The sequence below is a fragment of the Clupea harengus genome, chromosome 22, assembly GCF_900700415.2.
Source record: "Clupea harengus chromosome 22, Ch_v2.0.2, whole genome shotgun sequence".
Lineage (NCBI taxonomy): Eukaryota > Metazoa > Chordata > Actinopteri > Clupeiformes > Clupeidae > Clupea > Clupea harengus.
Window position 1 is genome coordinate 17,738,473 of NC_045173.1, and position 18,088 is coordinate 17,756,560.

Consider the following 18,088-nt stretch of genomic DNA (forward strand, 5'->3'; position numbering starts at 1 on the left):
TTGTTCAGTTCTCTCTTAGGGATTTAAATGTCAGTTGGTCTTCTCAGAATCTGTGCGTTTGTTTAAAGACAATGACAGGTTATAACATAAAATGTTCTCACATTTGAACAAAGAGACACAGAAATCCATGGGACAATGAATATGAACTCAAGCTACAGCACCCTAACCCAAGAACTTTAAATTATCCTGAGAGGCGACGAAGACTGGTGTCATCCACATCCTCCTTTTGTCTAAGTACTAACTACTTTTGCCACAGTTTCAAGACACAAAACTTAATTTCTTCTTCCTTGTAAGAGACTACTTTTCATCCTTTTTGACAGTTCCTTTGATCCCTCTCTTCTGCCCAGGATCATCTGCCTAGGACAGATACTGAATTACAAACTGTTTACTAGATAAAGTTCATTTTAACAATTATAGTATTTCAAGATTTTTCATTTATTGTTGCGGATTCATTACCTTGCTGAAGAACACTGGGGTACTGAAGAGGGAACAATCTGTGACAGTGTTCTTCTTTTGTAATAGTTTCAGTATTACCAGTGTTGTCCTTAAAAAAACTAAATGTAAAACTAAATGAGAAAATATGAAACTATGCCTTCTCATCAACTTAAACTCCCTCACTTGTTCTCTGTTATGTAAGCAAACGATATATGTCGAGGTGATGAGCAGTGATTTGTAAAGATTGTGAGAAAGCAGCACCATATCTTCACCTTCCTAAAATAATTGCCTAAGTCATTTTTTGACGAAAATTACTTTTTTGCCTAAATCATGTCTTCCACTAGAACCACGGTTACATACGTAACAAGCGTTTTATTTTGCCTTAGTCAAAAGACAATATGACTTAGGCAATTTTACAAGCTTTATTGTTGACAGAGTTGAAGGTTTAAAATTGCTTAAGTCACGTCAGGCATGTCCAAAAATCACGTCAGGCATGTTCAAAAGTCACGTTTTCCTCTTGTGTTACATAATTGACATACATTGTTATTAGTATGTCGAAAGTCATCCTTTGTCAACCTTTTTGAGTGAAATTATAAATTAATATCATATATTACATTTTTGGTTAAGTTTTTTGTGTTTTCTGAAAAACCTGAAAAAATGACTTAGGCAATTATTTTAGGAAGGTGACGATATATAATATATCCTCATAACCACGGCCCCCCACCATTGCTCCCTCACTCTCTCCCCCATCCCTCCATCATTGCTTTCTCTTCTCTTCCCCTGTTGGTGTTTGTCTTACAGCTACATGATCTACTGTCATCTGTGAAAGTCAAGTGTCAAGTAGCAGATTCAGGCGAGCCACTAACACTCCAAGTGTTTCAGGCTGGAGATTCTTCTTTCTTTCCTCTGCTACACAGAAACCTGTTTCACTTCTTTCCCCATGAAAAGCCCCCCTGCAGCTAGTGAGCATATTCATTAATATGGTTCAATACTGTGATTCTGCTGTTTGAACCTTTACTGTATATTATTGTAACAGGGATCTGATCTTTATGTTATGTAATTAATAACATAGTACGTCAGCATGCTGTGGAAATAGTTTGGCGTGTTCATACTATCAGTAATATATGCAGTTTCACTCACTCAAAAATGACAAGGTGTGACAACGCAGTAATGCAAGTATGTGTGTTTTATTGAGATCAGACTACTAGGGACCAGGGTCCTAGCAGTAAACATACACATGAAGCAATTCAATCTGCCTTTATCATCCAAATGATATGTGTCTGGAGGCAAACAGCTAGACTGCGTTGTTTTCTTACTTTCCTACTTTCAGGACGGCTGTAAACTTCCAAGACACCTCACAAATCATCCCGAGGAGGCTTCTTACTTGGGGTAAATCTTTTGTTTTTTTATTGTGTATTTATTATCGATTACTTCAAACCAATTTTCATAAAGATGCAGACTAGAGTTTTGTGTGTCAAAAGTTTACAAAGGTCTTGTTTGGATGGCAAGTAATTGAGATATATAATCCAACAAAAAGTACGCCAAGAAATGAAAAGAGATATCCTATTCTACAATTGTCAGGGTTGACTGGTTGACTTCCTGTAGGTCCTGGGGTTGCTAAAACAAAACAAACAAAATCTTACAAACTCATACAACCACAAACACTAAAGTTCCATGAAATATCCTCTGAAGTAACATAATGGGATTTTCTTTTTTGTAGTTTTTGCATATTTGTTCAAAATCCTTAACAAAACGTACTTATTGTCTCAGGTATCTGTTGTTATAACCCACATTTTGAAAGTGGGACTCACCTTTACTACACGTTATATCTTCCTGCCACACATTATGAACAATCCAGGAGCACTCTGTGCACAGTGAATTACTCTCTGGAGATACTTATGAACCTCAGGTCAAGAATCTCATTCATTGTTATGAGGAAACCAGAAGCCATGTTGGTATTACTTTACTACTTTACTGCAGAGTATATACTGTACAAGCTGTCATGATTTGTGTAATAACCGGGAAAGCTTGTCAGTTGTAAGTAGATGCCTGAGTTTACCCTTTACCCAACCTCACTTCACACCTTCTAGAACCTTCTGCAGTATACCTTCCACTGTAAAATACCTCTATGCTTTAAAGTATTGTTCACTATTATTACCATAATGGCATGCGGGATGTGCTAACATTGCAGTATGAGTGTGAGGAGCCGAGGGGGTGGTGTGTGATTGTACAAGAACAGCGCTCAGGCACATGTGTATTGGTCATGGGTTAGTCCCCTGCTGTAAGGACTAATATTCCCTGCCTTCAGCACATGCTCAGCACACAACAGGATTCTTCAGCTGTCGTAAACGTGTCCCTCATGCGTTCGACACACCTGTTGAAACCCCTGTGTCACACTGTCTCAGTCCTTTAGTCACATTCAGGAAGTACACATGCGTAACCCACACATGAGCAGTATTCCCAGCAGTCCAGCCTGCTCATCCACCTGTGTATTCATTAACACACTCTGAAAGAGGATGCCATCTTATTGTTGCAAATACAGAAAGACGTAATTTCTCTGCGCTTGTGATGGGATATGATCCTGTTTAAGCTGTCCTTGATGCACAAAAGGGATGGGTAACGCAACCCTCTCTGTGGTGATTCACGCATGGGCGACTGTGGAGACATCTTAAGTGTTTGTGTCTGTCTTAGGACGCCATTTTGTCTATCTCTTAACTTACAGCAAACTCTCTCTGCTTTTGTGTAAGCATCATCTACATTTACATTTATTATTTTTCTTTGCTGTTCTCCAAAGGTATACATTTACACTATGAAACTTAAAGAGCTGTACATTTCAACTACAGTACTAAAAGAGACAGTGTACAGCTATTTGGCACTTTTTTGAAGCACGTTTTTATGAGCAACTACTACTGGTATCATCTTCAAATACATTTTTCAAGGTATCTGGTCAAGTGAAGGACAAATAAACATGCCTGTCGTCGCAACTAGCCGCCTAGGCTATGCTCTATAAAGTTTTGTGGTTGGGCTGGAACACCTTGCGGAAATGTAAAAAAGCTTTCACAGCACCACATCGCTATCACTATCACCAAAAGACATCGACTTAGCAAGCTTTTCCTCAGTGGCAACTGTGAGGTTGTTGGTGTTTGTAAGGTTTTTGTGTGCCTTTTCAGCAGTTAGATTGCTAGTTTTCAACCAACACTCCTTACTGCTGCTCTATGGTCAATGAACAAACAGTAAGATCCAGCTTTTTCACATTTTCTTAAATTATTATTTTTAAACATTTAATACACTCATTCATTTAATGGTCATTTTTATCCAAAACAGCTTACAGTACAGGTATCCATTAGATTGGTATGCATGTTCTCTGACAGTCAAACTCATGGCCTTACTGCCCCTCACGCTACCTGTTGAGGTACTCACTTTGGCTCTGGTTAATCAACACTCCTCTTTCCACGGTAGATCACTGCAGAAGGAGAGAAAACACACAACAATGATACAGCACAAGCCATTCCTTAGGATTCATATATTTTTACAGAATCATTTTTTTTAGGCAGAAGTGTATCTTGGGCAATACCTACCCATTCCGAGAGTATTTCCTGAGCATGACACTGCAAAGAAACAGATTGTAGGGGATTAAAAAAAGCATTTTATGGAAGTAGTATTGTTTTTTAAATGTGCATACGTTTTTCATTTCAATTTCCTCTTTTGATAGCTGAATCCAGCTAGATTAAAATCTTCATTTCAAGTCTGGCATCTGGCAAAATCTTACAGCTTACACATATTTTTGACCGTTGTTCAAAATCTCTGCTCCATCCAGAATGAGTTGCATTAACTATCTAGCATCTAAACATGTATGCATACTTTCCACTCTTCCCAAACATGTATTACTCTACCAAGTGAAATACCCCCCCCCCCCACACACACACACACCTGAGTACATCCTCCTGGGGCAGAAGGTGATGTTGGTGCCGTCCTGGGCCAGAGGCGCCACCACCACTGTGTACACCTCCCCGCAGACAATCTCAGACACGTCGCAGTAGTTGGAGCCCATGGGTGGGGTGCAGGTGTAGTTGGAGCTGGTGCCGTACAGGTCGGCCACGTAGTTGTGCAGGCTGCCTGACGAGCGCCAGTACACCCGCAGTGTGTTGTTGGCCATGCGGTACAGCCTCACGCTCGAAGGGCAACATGCACCTGGGACACAAACAAACCATCATACATCCTAACTGACAAACATACATACATTCGGTTGCTACCACTGAGAAAAATAAATGACTCCCTGAATCTGGTCTTAAACTTAATTTTATGTACTTTACTTTCCAGCACCTTTACTGTTACTTCCATACATACTTTTTTTCTTTTCAGAAAATGAAGAGTTGTTAAATACCTGTAACAAGTCATTATAATACTTTAGATTTTGACCGACATCTCATTTTGTCAGCATTTACTCTGTAATGTTGTTGTCATTTTGTTATGAATGAGTGAATGAATGAATGAATGCATGAATGAATGTCTAATCTGGTGCTGGTAGCTTTCCCTGCCCAAAATGGCTTCCCTGTGCCCTTACTAGAGGAGAAGCCATGGTAGCTGCACTCTCTCTTGTGTCCGGTTTTGCTGATGGCCTCCAGGGTGACAGTGTAGTTGGTACCACAGGTAATGCATCCCATGATGCAGTGCGTGTCCATGGTGTGGCACTTGGCGTGTCCTCTGGGCGAGTTGAGAGAGGTGATGTAGGAGCGAGCCCCCGTGGCCGCTGACCATGTGACCTGGGTCATCGCCTGGGTAACCTGCTCTACCGTCAGGTTCACAGGACAGCAGGGCTCTAGAGAGAGACAGAGAGACAGACAGACAGTGTTCACCCAATCAAAATGTTGTGCAGTTTTGGCTAACAAGTGAAATGTGTATGGTATAGCCATGGGAAACCCAGTAACATTTGTCGTGACAATCACAGAAGATCTTGTTGTTCTGTTACTCAGCTCTCAGTGTGTGAAACTTTACTACAAATTCGGCTCTGCTCACGTTTTTGACGCACGTTCCATTCATCTGGCCAGTCACACCTGCTCAAAGCCTGTGCCATGTTCTTTTTGTGTTTGAGGTATATGATATGTACATTACACACGCATTGGAAGTGCTCGCAGGTGGAACCTCTGCTTCTACTTCAGTTAATCTATGCAAAGCTGCTATTGTTGCATATTCACTATAGACAGGTTTCATGCCTTGCTTTATGCAATGTAATGTGATCCTTTATCTGTATTTTATTGTGCTTTCCATGAATGTGGTACAGAGGTTAAAGGTATAGGCCTATAAAGACTATACAGTATTTAAAAATCAGGCTTTATTGTACGTTCAAGGCTATTACCAGGTATATATGCTGACATCAACGTACACCTGTGTCTCCAAATGTGTGTGTTTGGGCACATGCGCATGTGTGCGTGCCTACCTGTCTCCAGTGTGTGTGAGAAGCTGGGCAGGCTGCGTTCGACGGTGGTCCTGGCGTAGGCGCTGACCTCGAAGGTGGTGCCGCAAGCCAGGTCGCTGATCTCACAGGCCGTGCCTGAGGAGTGGCAGCTGTGTGAGTTGGTGCGACCCACCGCGCTCACCGTGTAGTTGGCCTCGGTGTTAGCTGCGCTCCACTGGATCAGCACGCTCGACACCGCCGTCTTGGTGATGTTGACAATCTCTGGGGCACAGGGGGCTGAAAGGAGAGGGGATTACTTTGTGTGTGTGCGTGTGTGTTTGGTGTGTGTGTCTTATGGACGTGTGAAAGATGACTTGTTACACAAGTTCTGTGTGGATGTGGTATGGATGTGTCTGGGTGTGTGTGATTATGTTCCCTGCCCGCTGTGTGAGTGTACAATGCAGGTGTGTATGCATGTGTTACCTGTCTCCAGTGTATGCACTCTGCATGTGTTACCTGTCTCCTGTGTGTTACCTGTCTCCAGTGTATGCACTCTGCATGTGTTACCTGTCTCCTGTGTGTTACCTGTCTCCAGTGTATGCACTCTGCATGTGTTACCTGTCTCCTGTGTATGCACTCTGCATGTATTGTTGCAGCCGCTGATCTCACTGCAGGGTCTGACCACCACTCTGTAGCGGCTGTTGCACCGCAGGTCAGAGAGGGCACACACTGGCACCGTGTCGTTGCAGTGGATTATGTCATTCTGGTCAGCTGCTATGGTTTCATAAAGCTCCGCCCCACGCACTGGCATCCACGTGATCTCAAGGGTCTCCGTGGAAACCAGTGACACAGACACATCCTCTGGACAACAAGGAACTGGACCACAGATTCAAGAAAAGACAAAAAAACAATTCAGAAAATATTTGAGTCAGTCTTATTTAGACATATTTTAGCAATTATGGCCTTGGATGACTTTCCTATGCCATGACATTTTATTGACAAATAAAGCACAAATACAGAACAAGATTCGGAGGGTATTTGAAGCACAATTGAGAGCTTTGTCCTCTGTTTTCAATGTAAAACAAAATGTTCAAAGGGAGCCTTTGTCCCGTGTTGAAAAACCTTGCTTAACATTAGCATTAACTGGTTCTGTCATGTCAGTTAGTTGTATCGTGCATATTGCATGTGTTATGCTGTACTGCATGTTGCTGGTGTACACAGTATATAAGTGGTGTAATATACAGTGTGTTGTGTTGCATCAAGCTGTGCTAGTTTCCACGTTGCTGCTGTGAGCAGTGCAGCTTATACCTGTGGTGTAATTGAGGACAGGTCCCGGCAGGCTGGGGCGATCCTGGCTGTAGGCGAAGACGGTGGGGAAGAAGGTGAAGCCGCAAAGGCAGGGGAACTGGCAGAAGGTGTCTGTTGTGTTGCAGCGGTCCTCCAAGCCATCGTCATGCTTCACGTAGGCGATGTAGAAATCGGCGAAGGCCACCTCACTCCACATGAAGGAGCACATGCCAGCCTCCGTCTCCTCCACCCACACAGACTCAGGTGGGCTTGGGCCTGAGGAGGGAGACATGGCACAGGGTGATATGACTCACTGGCATGTGTGTGACTTGTAGCTGTGGTTGTGGGTGGTTTACAATTTATACACAGGATGTGTGTGTGTGTGTGCGTGTCTGTGTGTTTGTGTGCGTGTATGTATTTGCATGTGTGTGTGTGTATGTCAACATGCTAAGCACAGAAATGTATAGATTATTCTTCACACAGCATATAATACAGTTCTAATAAAGTGTCTTCCAGCTGTGGCTTTGTGTGATACGTACAGGGGACGAATGGCTCGGACTGGGACGGGACACCAGGGCCGGCCTGGTTCTCTGCAGTGACAGTGACCGTGAGGTTCTGGCCACAGGAGAGCGTGGTGATCAGGCAGTAGTTCCCCACGCTGGAGCTGCAGTTTTGGTCAGTGGAGGTGCGGGCCAGGTAGGATTCTGCTCCATGAACCTCTGACCAGAGCACATACATACCCATGGTCCGGCCGACGGTCACAGACAGCTCCACCTCCAATGGATTGGAGGGCCCTAGTTGGATGTAGAAATAAATAAATATAACCAGTGGATCAATAAAGTTGGCACTAAGGGTGGCACGGTGCTTGCACTGCCTTGACATAAAAATGAATCGTTTTTTGGTTTTCTTTGTCTCTTTTATGTTCCTTTAGGTGTCATGTTTCTCTTGTTCTGTATTATCAATCTATTTAATAGATAATCAAAAACCCACTCCAGCTCATTCAATCGGATATAATTTCATTGAGATCAAGTTTAGTCAGAATCTATCCTATTCTATTTCTTATCTGATCTACTTGAAGCTTTAATTGATCATTTGACTGTATGCCAATGTAACCATGTGTAATCACAGTTTAATTACTGTTACTGTAGTGAGGTTGGTCCATGTGTAATCACACTGTAATTACTGTTACTGGTTGGTCAACATGTAATCACAGTTTAATTACTGTTACTGTAGTGAGGTTGGTCCACTTCTAATCACACTGTGATAACTGTTACTGTAGAGAGGTTGGTGCACATTCTGATTTCTAATCTGATCAAGCTTTTAGCTGATTTTACCTTTTCACTTAGCTGCATGTAAAAAAAACTGAGTAATCAGTGTTACCATGGTGATGCTGGTGCCCATTGTCTTACGTGTGATCTGACGGACGGTAAAGTCATCGCCCATGTTGCCGTCCGGGTCCCAGGCGTAGCCCTTGATCGAGTAGAAGGTGCCGGACTCCAGGTTGGAGAAGGTGTAGGTGGTGTCAGTGGTGTTGACTTTGAAGCGGTTGACTGAACCCTGCATGATGATACACAGGCTGTACAGCACAGCGTGCTCCACCGGCTCCCAGCTCACAATGATGGTGTCGTTGCTGGGAGAGGTGGTGTTCATGGCAGGAGCTTCAATCACTGAGGGAAATCGAACAGGAAGAGTGGGTTTTAGAGTTTCCTACGCTTCAGGCCTACAGGCCCCTTTTCACTTAAACATGAACACTGGGAGAATCACATTTAGGAACCAATGGAATGTGCTTAGGTTGGATTTAATGGGGGAAATGTGATTATCATCAAATAAATTAAATCAATGCTTTGATTATCATCAAATAAATGAAATCAATGCTGTGTTTATGTGATTACTTCAGAACATATCATGAATCTAAACATCAATTTTTGGTTATAATAAGTAACAATGCAAAGTCATTGGGTGTGAAATGAAATCAATAATCTCTGTCTTGGATTACATCAAGCAGTCCCTTGGGACAAGAGACAACCTAGTTCTCAGGGTCTATCTTTCCTTATTGTATGTTTGTCCAAAGTGCACAGGTGGATACAGTTACCACTGATGGCCAATGAGGTTTTAGACTTCCACACCACAATAGACATGGGAAATAATATGCTTCTTTCAGATCACGTCTAAAGTTGCGTATTCTTTCTCTTCCTGAGGAGGTAGAATAATTCATATTTGCCTTCATGTATTATGATTTCATGTAGAGTGAGGGTTGAAGGAAGAGCCAATAAAAATGTTATGTGGGCACCAAAAGTATGACCATTTAAACTAAGTTCAAAGTAATGCATTTAAGAGTTGTGATGATAAGGTTTCTACATAGAGAGGTGGACATCCTACACGTAATGTTGAGATACCTGTGCGGGCTACTTTTGGTAAAGATGGCTGACTTCTTCCTCCGCTGTTGACAGACAAGACGTTCAGGGAGTAGGTGGTGTAGGGCTGCAGGTGATCCACGGTGCCGGGGGAGTTGCTGACTTCAGTTTCAGAGAAGAACTTCCCGTCCAGGGTCTGAGCCCGCAGGATGTAGTGGGTGGCTCCATTCATCACTTCAAACTCCACCGTGATGCTCACGCTCTGTTTAGAGTAGGCCTGGTAGATTTTTGACACCGCGGGAGCTGCCAGGTACACAATCACACGACAAATGACCAAGATCAAAAAAATAATTTCAACCTTCAGCGTCAAGGTCAAGGATGATGCCGTTCAAACAAAACTCACCCGTGAGCCCCTCTGTCTTTCCGCTGCTCAGAACGTTGTCGGAGTCCATGGCGTCCACGCGCACAATGTACAAGGTGTTTGGTGAGAGTGGTTTTATCGAGCCCATCACGATATTTCCACTAAACGAAGTGGTAACTGGTGTGCTGTGAACATTCTTTGCCGTGACTGTGACACTATAGGAGCTGGCCCCAGAATACCTACTCCAGCGTACGGTTATACTTTTTGAGGTGACCGTGAATATTGATACATCTGAAAGAAGAGCGGATTCTAATTACAATTCAGCTAGGAAAGAAAACAGGCTTTCGTTGTCAACATATTTCAGTATTAATAATCTTTTGAAAAAAAAAAGTTGAATTACCATTTTGGGCTGCACATATCTATATGTAAAACAGAAAAATGACAGTTTGTAATTATTATTCTAAATAGCCTATACTCTTGGCTGATAAAAATCATATTTAAATGATGCTGAATCTTGCTTTTTGTGTTACAAAAATTGTTCCTCTGTCAGTAGGCCTATAGATTTTTACAGAAAATGTTACTGCATAACTTTTTTCTCTCTCTAGAAATGAATTGTACATTTAGTTCAATGTAGCCTAACGAGCAGTCGCTGTCAGCAAAGTTTATCAAAATGGCCTGGGATTTAAGATAAATACTTTCCCTTTCGCCCGTAAAGGTCAGTTCAACGATGAAGTAGGCTACCAGATTGCCTTTCCGTACGCATTTTTTACTCGAAATCAATCCTGAAACACGAATATTAAATTACATTCTTACCTTGCACAATCCGATACTTAATAACATATACTTCAGCAGTATAAAATATTTTGAATCCATGGTTCAAATTTCCTGACGTCTTGCCGCCTTGAGCAAGGGAGTTTGCTTCTTCTGATATTCCTCGTTTTGATAACTCTGGTTTAGCCCTTTCCTTTTTCTTTTCCCTTTTTTATAAATACCCAACAGGTATTTTATTGTTCAACGAATACCGAATTCCCATGTGACCCCTCCCTCCGGCGATTATGGAGCAGACCTATCAGCACCTGGAGTGGTTAGCACCTTGTCTGCAGGTGCGCAGGCGCTTGTGGTGTAAGAAAGAAGAATATCTTGGTTACAATGTTTTTAGACTAGAACTTCACAAACATACACACATGCACTTGTACACGTTCAGATCGGCGATCGTGAATTAAAGTTTAACATAATGCATTATTCACGTGATAGTCTAGGGTACGATCGGACAAGTCAATATTGACATGAATATTCCCCCATATGGGCTTCTATACTCCTACTTGTGTTTTCTGTGGATCCTGCGGTCCCCACACCAAAGACTGCTTGATTATGTTCTTTTTTCCCCACCGTGCTGTTGTGTAATAAGTCCTGTCTGTTTGAGTTACATACCTGAAATTGTAGCTCGAAAAGTCTAACGTTGAGAGTTTTAACTATTCTCTGTTTAAGGGTAAATTGATGGCAAAAGGAAAAGGAAGTAGGACAGACTTAGGGGAACTCTGTTCTTTTTCTGAGTAATCCAGCTTGGCAATGAAAAACACAATACAAAAGTGATTTCAATGGAGGTGAAGTAAGAGAATGAGTGAAAGGCATGGTACCCGATGAAGTTACATGACCTGAATATTAACAATTGAGAACAATTGTTGCTTTTTAAGAAGAACAAGATGATATTGCACGATCAAAAAACATGAATCTTGCTCATATTCTTTCAATCCCATATTATTATTTATGCTTCCTACTGTTGTAAGGACAGCCAAAATGTTACCAACGACAGAAAACACCAGGCTGGAAGGTTTATACTTGTCTGAACCTTATGGGTCAGTAGAAAGCATTACATTGATTTGGCAATTGATTGCGGAAAATACAATTAATCTGACTCCATTAAATATCAAGCTACCTACAATGTTACCAAACACTATATACGCCAATTGTGAGATCTTAATTAATGTAATGGCCTGGCACATGAGGATTTATATGAATGGTTATTGAATGAACAGTTTATTAATACAATAAACGGTAAGCTTAAATGTTACAAGTGTCAGTCAAACTAAATGTAACAATCCAAATTAATAAGTACAACTGTAAATAATAGCAAGTGAATACACAGGTTGGATGCCAAATTCACGTAAATGACCAAATAAACCTGAATGCATGAGATAACGTGACGTCAGATGAATAACTAAACCTGAAATGAATAGGTGAGAGCAAAGGTGAAGTGTTTGGTTTTGAACCTCAAGACCCATTGCTATGCATTTGCCACCAGCCAATCCACAATCTGTCCTTGATGCCCCAAGACAACATTTCCCCCCCACCAACCCTGGTCATCTGCCAAGGCAGAGGTTACAATGAGCTAATCAAATTATACAGCTATAGCAGGTACTTCAGGTAGCAAAGAAACCATGATCAGACTACTGCCCACATCACAAGGATCAATTCAATACCAAACATGAATATGTTTACATTTACATTTAGTCATTTAGCAGACGCTTTTATCCAAAGCGACGTACAAAGAAGAGAATATGTCTCATCAAGACTCATTCAGACTACAAATCTAACATCCACACTACAATCCCTTGATAACTTCCAGAATATTCTCTGATATCAGGTTGCTCCTCAGTGTCTGTGAGAGATATGAGTCTTTATACTGTCTGTCCTGAGATGAATACACCTGTGACTACCTGGAAGTGTTGAAACGTTAACTCTTTGCCAAATGAAGGGATGACCTTACACTCTATTATGCCTCATGAAGAAAACAGTCTACCTGATTTCACACCCTTCCAATCAATCTGAGTACATTTCACTGGTGGAAAGACCATGTGCATTTATGTGATACATACATACATACATACATACATACATACATACATACATACATACATACATACATACATACATACATCATATATGTTTCATACATGTAAATACAAGCTCCTCTGCCAACTGATGTACTGTGGTACATCAACACTATGAATGTGTAAGTAAAATGTAGCCGTTAGTGTTTCAGTGAGTGTCATAGTAAACGCTGAAGTCCCGTGTGCTGTGCATGATGGGAGAAGAAGGGAGCTGGTGTAGAGGTGCGAGGGTACACTTGGCATACGGGTTCCTACTGGGACTCCAGTTCCCTCTGCGGGAGGTGAGGTCTCAAAGGCCCGGTGTCTCAGGGGGGATATTACTGCTATGTAAGCATATGATTCAGCTACACACACACATTATGACCAGTGTGTTACATCAGTCAGGGACGGTCTGATTCACTCACAGCAGTGGGGACTATTGTCTGTTCATTAGGCCCACAGTAAACAAAGACACAACAAAGAAAAGCAGTGACTGATCAGTTGTGGGTTTTGCCTCATTAGTTACATAGTTCATATAGGAACCAATATTTTTTTTAGCAAAACAATGAAGGTAGACATCTTTTGCAGATTCCTTACATAAATTATTTTAATTTATTACAGAACATTTTTGATATTGCTATATTTTCTAATGCAGCATGAGGGCTGGGAGTTGGCTGCACCTTAACATTGACAATAAGCGTCACCTCAAATTCCCAGATGACCTACAACCAGTGAATAGCTCTTATTCAGAAGACGGGAGTGGCATGTAAGGACTTTATGAGTGAGTGACAGCCAGAGAAGATGTAAGCCCCTGATGTCTGCCGTGGCTCAAATATAGGTCAGAGATGGCATGTTTTTTGTTTCCTCGGTCCTTGAGTGATATATGGCTAGTCGCTCCTACAGCCAAGAAAGAGTCTCATCAGATCAGTTAACATAAAGCGTTGTATAACAGGGGGCTGTGACTGCTTAGCTCAGGTAGAGGTAGTTGACCCAGATGTGTGACATAGTAGTCCTATTGTATGTTGCATCATCATGTGTAGTACTCATATGTTGCATTCTGTGTAAAATAAGTAGGTTTATCAGTAAAGCTTTCCTACTTTCCTCCTTTGGTTACCACATTATAGTTTAGATCTGTTATGTAGGACAAGGTGTTAATATCCCTTTCTGCATACTCGAGACTCTGTGGGTTGGTCGAATGATTGATGGCATCCTATGGGTTGTCAAGTGGGCGCCCTCCTTCTTCGATGTTTCGCTGATTGACCCACGACACCTCCAGAGGGTTCAGCAGTGAGATCCGGCGTCCCGGGCTCACTCCCTAGATGCCATCACTCATCCGACAGCCCAGGCGGAGTCCTTCCTCTTTATCCACAGCCACTGACTTCCCTTTTCAGCAGCCCTGGAAAGGTCTTTGACTGCCTGCCTGTGGGCCTTCCCCCGCACTCCCATCTCTCGAAGAAGCCTGGATGTTGAGGTGGCTACAAATCCTCTGCAGCCTACTTCAACTGGGCAGACCTTAGCTTTCCAGCCTCGTTGTTGTGCGTCTGCTGCAAGGTCCGCATACCTTAGCTTCTTGCGCTCGTAAGCCTCTTCCACCGCACTCTCCCAGGGCACCGTGAGCTCGACGATATAGACCTGCTTGAGTGAGGCCGACCAAAGCACAAGGTCTGGTCGCAGATTTGATGTTGCTATTTCTGCTGGAAATCGGAGCTTCTGGCCTAGGTCTGCCAGCATCTTCCAGTCCCGTGCCCCACCTAGCTGTCCAGTTTCTGGTCTTGTGGTGGTGAGAGTGGCTTGGCCCCCGCCCTCCCGGACAAATGTTGTTGCCGGCCTACGAGATGGTGGAGGAAGGGCATTGACGCTCATCCGTCGACTCTCCATCACTGCCGCAAGACACTGTAGCACCTGGTTGTGCCGCCAGGTGTACCGGCCTTGAGTGAGGCCGGTCTTGCAGCCCACCAGGATGTGCTTTAGTGTAGCTGGAGTCGGGCAGAGGGAGCATGTCGGGTCTTCTCCGTACCACTGGCTAAGATTCTTGGGAGACGGCAGTACATCATAAGCGGCCCTGATGGTGAAGCTAGCCTTAAATGCCTCCATCTCCCACAGCTCCTGCCAGGAGATCTTCCTCTTCTCCACTCCCTCCCAAGTCATCCACTGCCCCTGCTTTGCCTGTGAAACAGCTTTTGCACACCTTGCTGCCTCCTCTTGCTGACGTACCTCCTGGACCACCAGCTTGCGTCTCTGGAACGGAGTAGCCTTGTTCCAGGCCGGTGTACTGGCTCCGGCTCCAAGACCACTCCTCCCGTGCTGCACTCGGCCCACGATGTCCCTGTGCTTGAGTGCTGCCTTTGCCTGCTTGGTTGCTTCCAGTGGGGTCCACTTCCTCCCAGTAGCCAGGATGGGTGCAGCTTGGGCTACAAATGGATCACTCGAATCCAATAGCATCATCTCCAGTCTAACTTTGGCGCATTTATACTCCTCTGCTAGACTGGAAATGGGCAGTTCTAATACTCCTTTGCCATAGAGCCCTATACTGCTGAGGCACCTGGGAAGCCCAAGCCACTTCCTTGCATATGAGCTGACCAGCCTCTCCAGCTTTTCCACCTTTGAGATCGGGACTTCATACATGGTAAGTGGCCATAAGAGGCGTGGAAGGAGCCCAAACTGCATACACCAGAGCTTCAACTTGCCAGGTAGTGCGGTTCTGTTGATGTTCTCCAGGCCGCTGGCTACATCCTTCCTGAGCTGATCTACTTGCTCTTTGTCCTTAAGGGAGGCATCATACCATCGGCCAAGGCTCTTCACAGGCTTCTCAGAGACAGTTGGAATAGGCTCATCGCCAATGAGAAAGCGTTGGTCTGACAGCTTCCCCTTGACGATGGAGATGCTTCTGGACTTGCTCGGCTTGATCTTCATCCGAGCCAGCTCGATGTTATCTTGCAGCTTTTTCAGTAGCCGTACAGTGCAAGCCTTGGTCGTGGTGAGGGTGGTAAGGTCGTCCATGTAAGCTCTCACAGGCGGCAGCCTCAGGCCAGGTCTTATAAGCTGTCCTCCAACCACCCACCGAGATGCTCGAATTATCATCTCCATGGCCATTGTGAAGGCTAGCGGGGAGATGGTGCAGCCGGCCATAATTCCCACTTCTAGATGCTGCCATGCTGTGGTGTACTCTGCTGTTGATAGGCACACCTGCACGTCCTGGAAGTAGGCCTTGACAAGGCTTGTTAGGGCTACAGGGACCCTGAAGAAGTCAAATGCGGTCCAGAGGAGGTTGTGAGGGACTGAGCCAAAGGCGTTGGCGAGATCCAGGAACACCACGTGAAGATCTGTTCCCTCCGTCTTGGCAACTTTGATCTGATGCCAGATGGTACTCGCATGTTCCAGACAACCGGAGAAGCCAGAGATGCCTGCTTTCTGGATTGATGTGTCAATCAGATGGTTTCTTTGCAGGTATCCTGCCAGCCTGTGAGCGACCACACTGAAGAATATCTTCCCCTCGACGTTTAGGAGGCTGATCTGGCGGAATTGGCCGATTTCTGAGGAGTCCTTTTCCTTTGGGATAAGGATTCCTCCAGCTCTCTGCCAGGATGTTGGTATCTCCTTCTTTTGCCAGACCACCCTCATGAGCTTCCAGAGGAATCGCAGGGCATCTGGTGCATTTTTGTAGAGCCTGTATGGAACTCCGTTAGGACCTGGGGCTGAAGCAGCCCTTGCTCTACGCACAGTTTTCTCCACTTCGCTCCATCTGGGTGGGCTGATATCTAGCTGGTGCTCTGGCGGGTTGATTGGTGGCATATCAGATGGGAGAATAACCTCTTCGTGGCGTTTGGCATCTGTGCAGGACTTTTCCAGATGTTTTTCCAGGTCTGCCTTTGACACTGAGAGGCTTCCACTCTTCTCCGCTGTAAAGAGACTCTTCACAAATTTGAAGGGGTCTTTGTAGAAGCGTGATCTTGTCTGTTCCTTCCTTCTGCGCTTCTTTACCAGATTTTCCGCTCTTCTCAGTGTCACAAGTCTACTCCGGATGGCCTCCTGCAAGACGTTGATGCCCTCCTTTTCCTCCTCTGTGGCTTTCCTCCACTGCTTCTTCAGCTGCCTCCTCTCTCTGACTAGGCGATCTATTTCCTTCTGCCTCCTGGACTTAGTGGGGATTGTCGGTTCAGATCTCTTTCTTTCGACTGCTCCAAACCTTTCCGATCCATAGGTGTATATAAGATCTCCCATTTTCTCCAGCTTCTTCCTGGTGGTGCCTTTGAGCCCCTCTAAGATGTTGCAGAGGTCGGTGTTGACCTCCATCCACAGTGCCTTTTCGCAGGATTTTGGCCACTTGATCAGTGGCCTTCGCCCCTGGATCTTCTTTTCCACTGCAGGTCTTGCTGGGCTGGGTTCAGGTTGGTTTCCTGTGCAAGGTTCGTCCTCTTCTGGGACAGGGATGTTGATGTCCTGCAGACTGTGGTTTTGGCCCCGCTGCTGAACTTCAGTCGACTGACTCGACCTGCTTCTCAGAAAGTAGCTGTCGATGCGAGATCCCTGTTGACCCTTCTTTAGGCACCCTTTCTTGCCCTGATGTATTTTTAGGCCTCTAGTGGAAGTAACCTTTTCCCAGCCACATGTGCAGCTCTGGAGCTTGTGTCCTGCTGTAGCTGTTGCAGTGTCGGGTATGCTGATCATCAAACTCGTAGTCTGTTCCGTTCCTATGTCAATAACCGGGTTATCCGCCGATGAGTCATCTTCCGCCCCCGCTCTCGCTGACTCAAGGGGTATTTTTTCCTTATAATTTTTCGTAGCCATTGGTGGGTGGGACTCATACACAGTTCGTGCTGGGTCCCGCTACCACGGGTAGCTAGCCCGTGGCAGCCCCGTTGGGGTCTATTCCCTCCCGCCAGCTGTCTTTCCATGCTGTCACAAGGTCTTTCCCTAGTTGCCAGCTGCTCTTTCACAGCAGTCACTGGTTCTCCAGATGATCAGATCTGTTATGTAGGACAAGGTGTTAATATCCCTTTCTGCATACTCGAGACTCTGTGGGTTGGTCGAATGATTGATGGCATCCAATGGGTTGTCAAGTGGGCGCCCTCCTTCTTCGATGTTTCGCTGATTGACCCACGACACCTCCAGAGGGTTCAGCAGTGAGATCCGGAGAGTAACAAAATATCTAAATAGAAAAGTCTTTAATAATAAAATCTATTTGATTATTGAACAAAACATTTATATATCAATACGTTGAAAGGGTAATAGTTGTATAATAGTTGTGCTAATAACTGTCTTAGCATTGTCAAGTTTCATTATATTCATTGTGGTCTGGATACTCTCAGTAAGAAATTGTTTGAGTTAAAAGTACATGTTATCACCCTGAACACAAAAAAGATAATCTCAAGAAACTTTCAAAGTA

The 18,088-nt window shown here is 44.1% G+C and overlaps 2 protein-coding genes across 2 annotated transcripts; both read right to left on the reverse strand.

Moving 5' to 3' along the window:
* Positions 1-1,625: 1,625 nt before the first annotated feature.
* On the reverse strand, positions 1,626-10,076 carry fndc7a (fibronectin type III domain containing 7a). The gene is made up of 12 exons (XM_031559921.2): positions 9,875-10,076; positions 9,514-9,774; positions 8,527-8,784; positions 7,657-7,911; positions 7,139-7,393; positions 6,449-6,706; positions 5,873-6,127; positions 5,000-5,254; positions 4,366-4,626; positions 4,014-4,043; positions 3,856-3,898; positions 1,626-2,052 (listed from the first exon to the last, which is right to left on the reverse strand). Exons 1-11 carry the CDS (start codon positions 9,978-9,980, stop codon positions 3,867-3,869), a joined length of 2,226 nt encoding a protein of 741 aa, XP_031415781.1. The 5' UTR covers positions 9,981-10,076; the 3' UTR covers positions 1,626-2,052; positions 3,856-3,866.
* Positions 10,077-13,828: 3,752 nt separating this feature from the next.
* LOC105893089 lies at positions 13,829-17,490 on the reverse strand. Its single transcript, XM_031560367.2, has one exon. It carries the CDS (start codon positions 17,488-17,490, stop codon positions 14,032-14,034), a length of 3,459 nt encoding a protein of 1,152 aa, XP_031416227.1. The 3' UTR covers positions 13,829-14,031.
* Between the last annotated feature and the right edge of the window lie 598 nt (positions 17,491-18,088).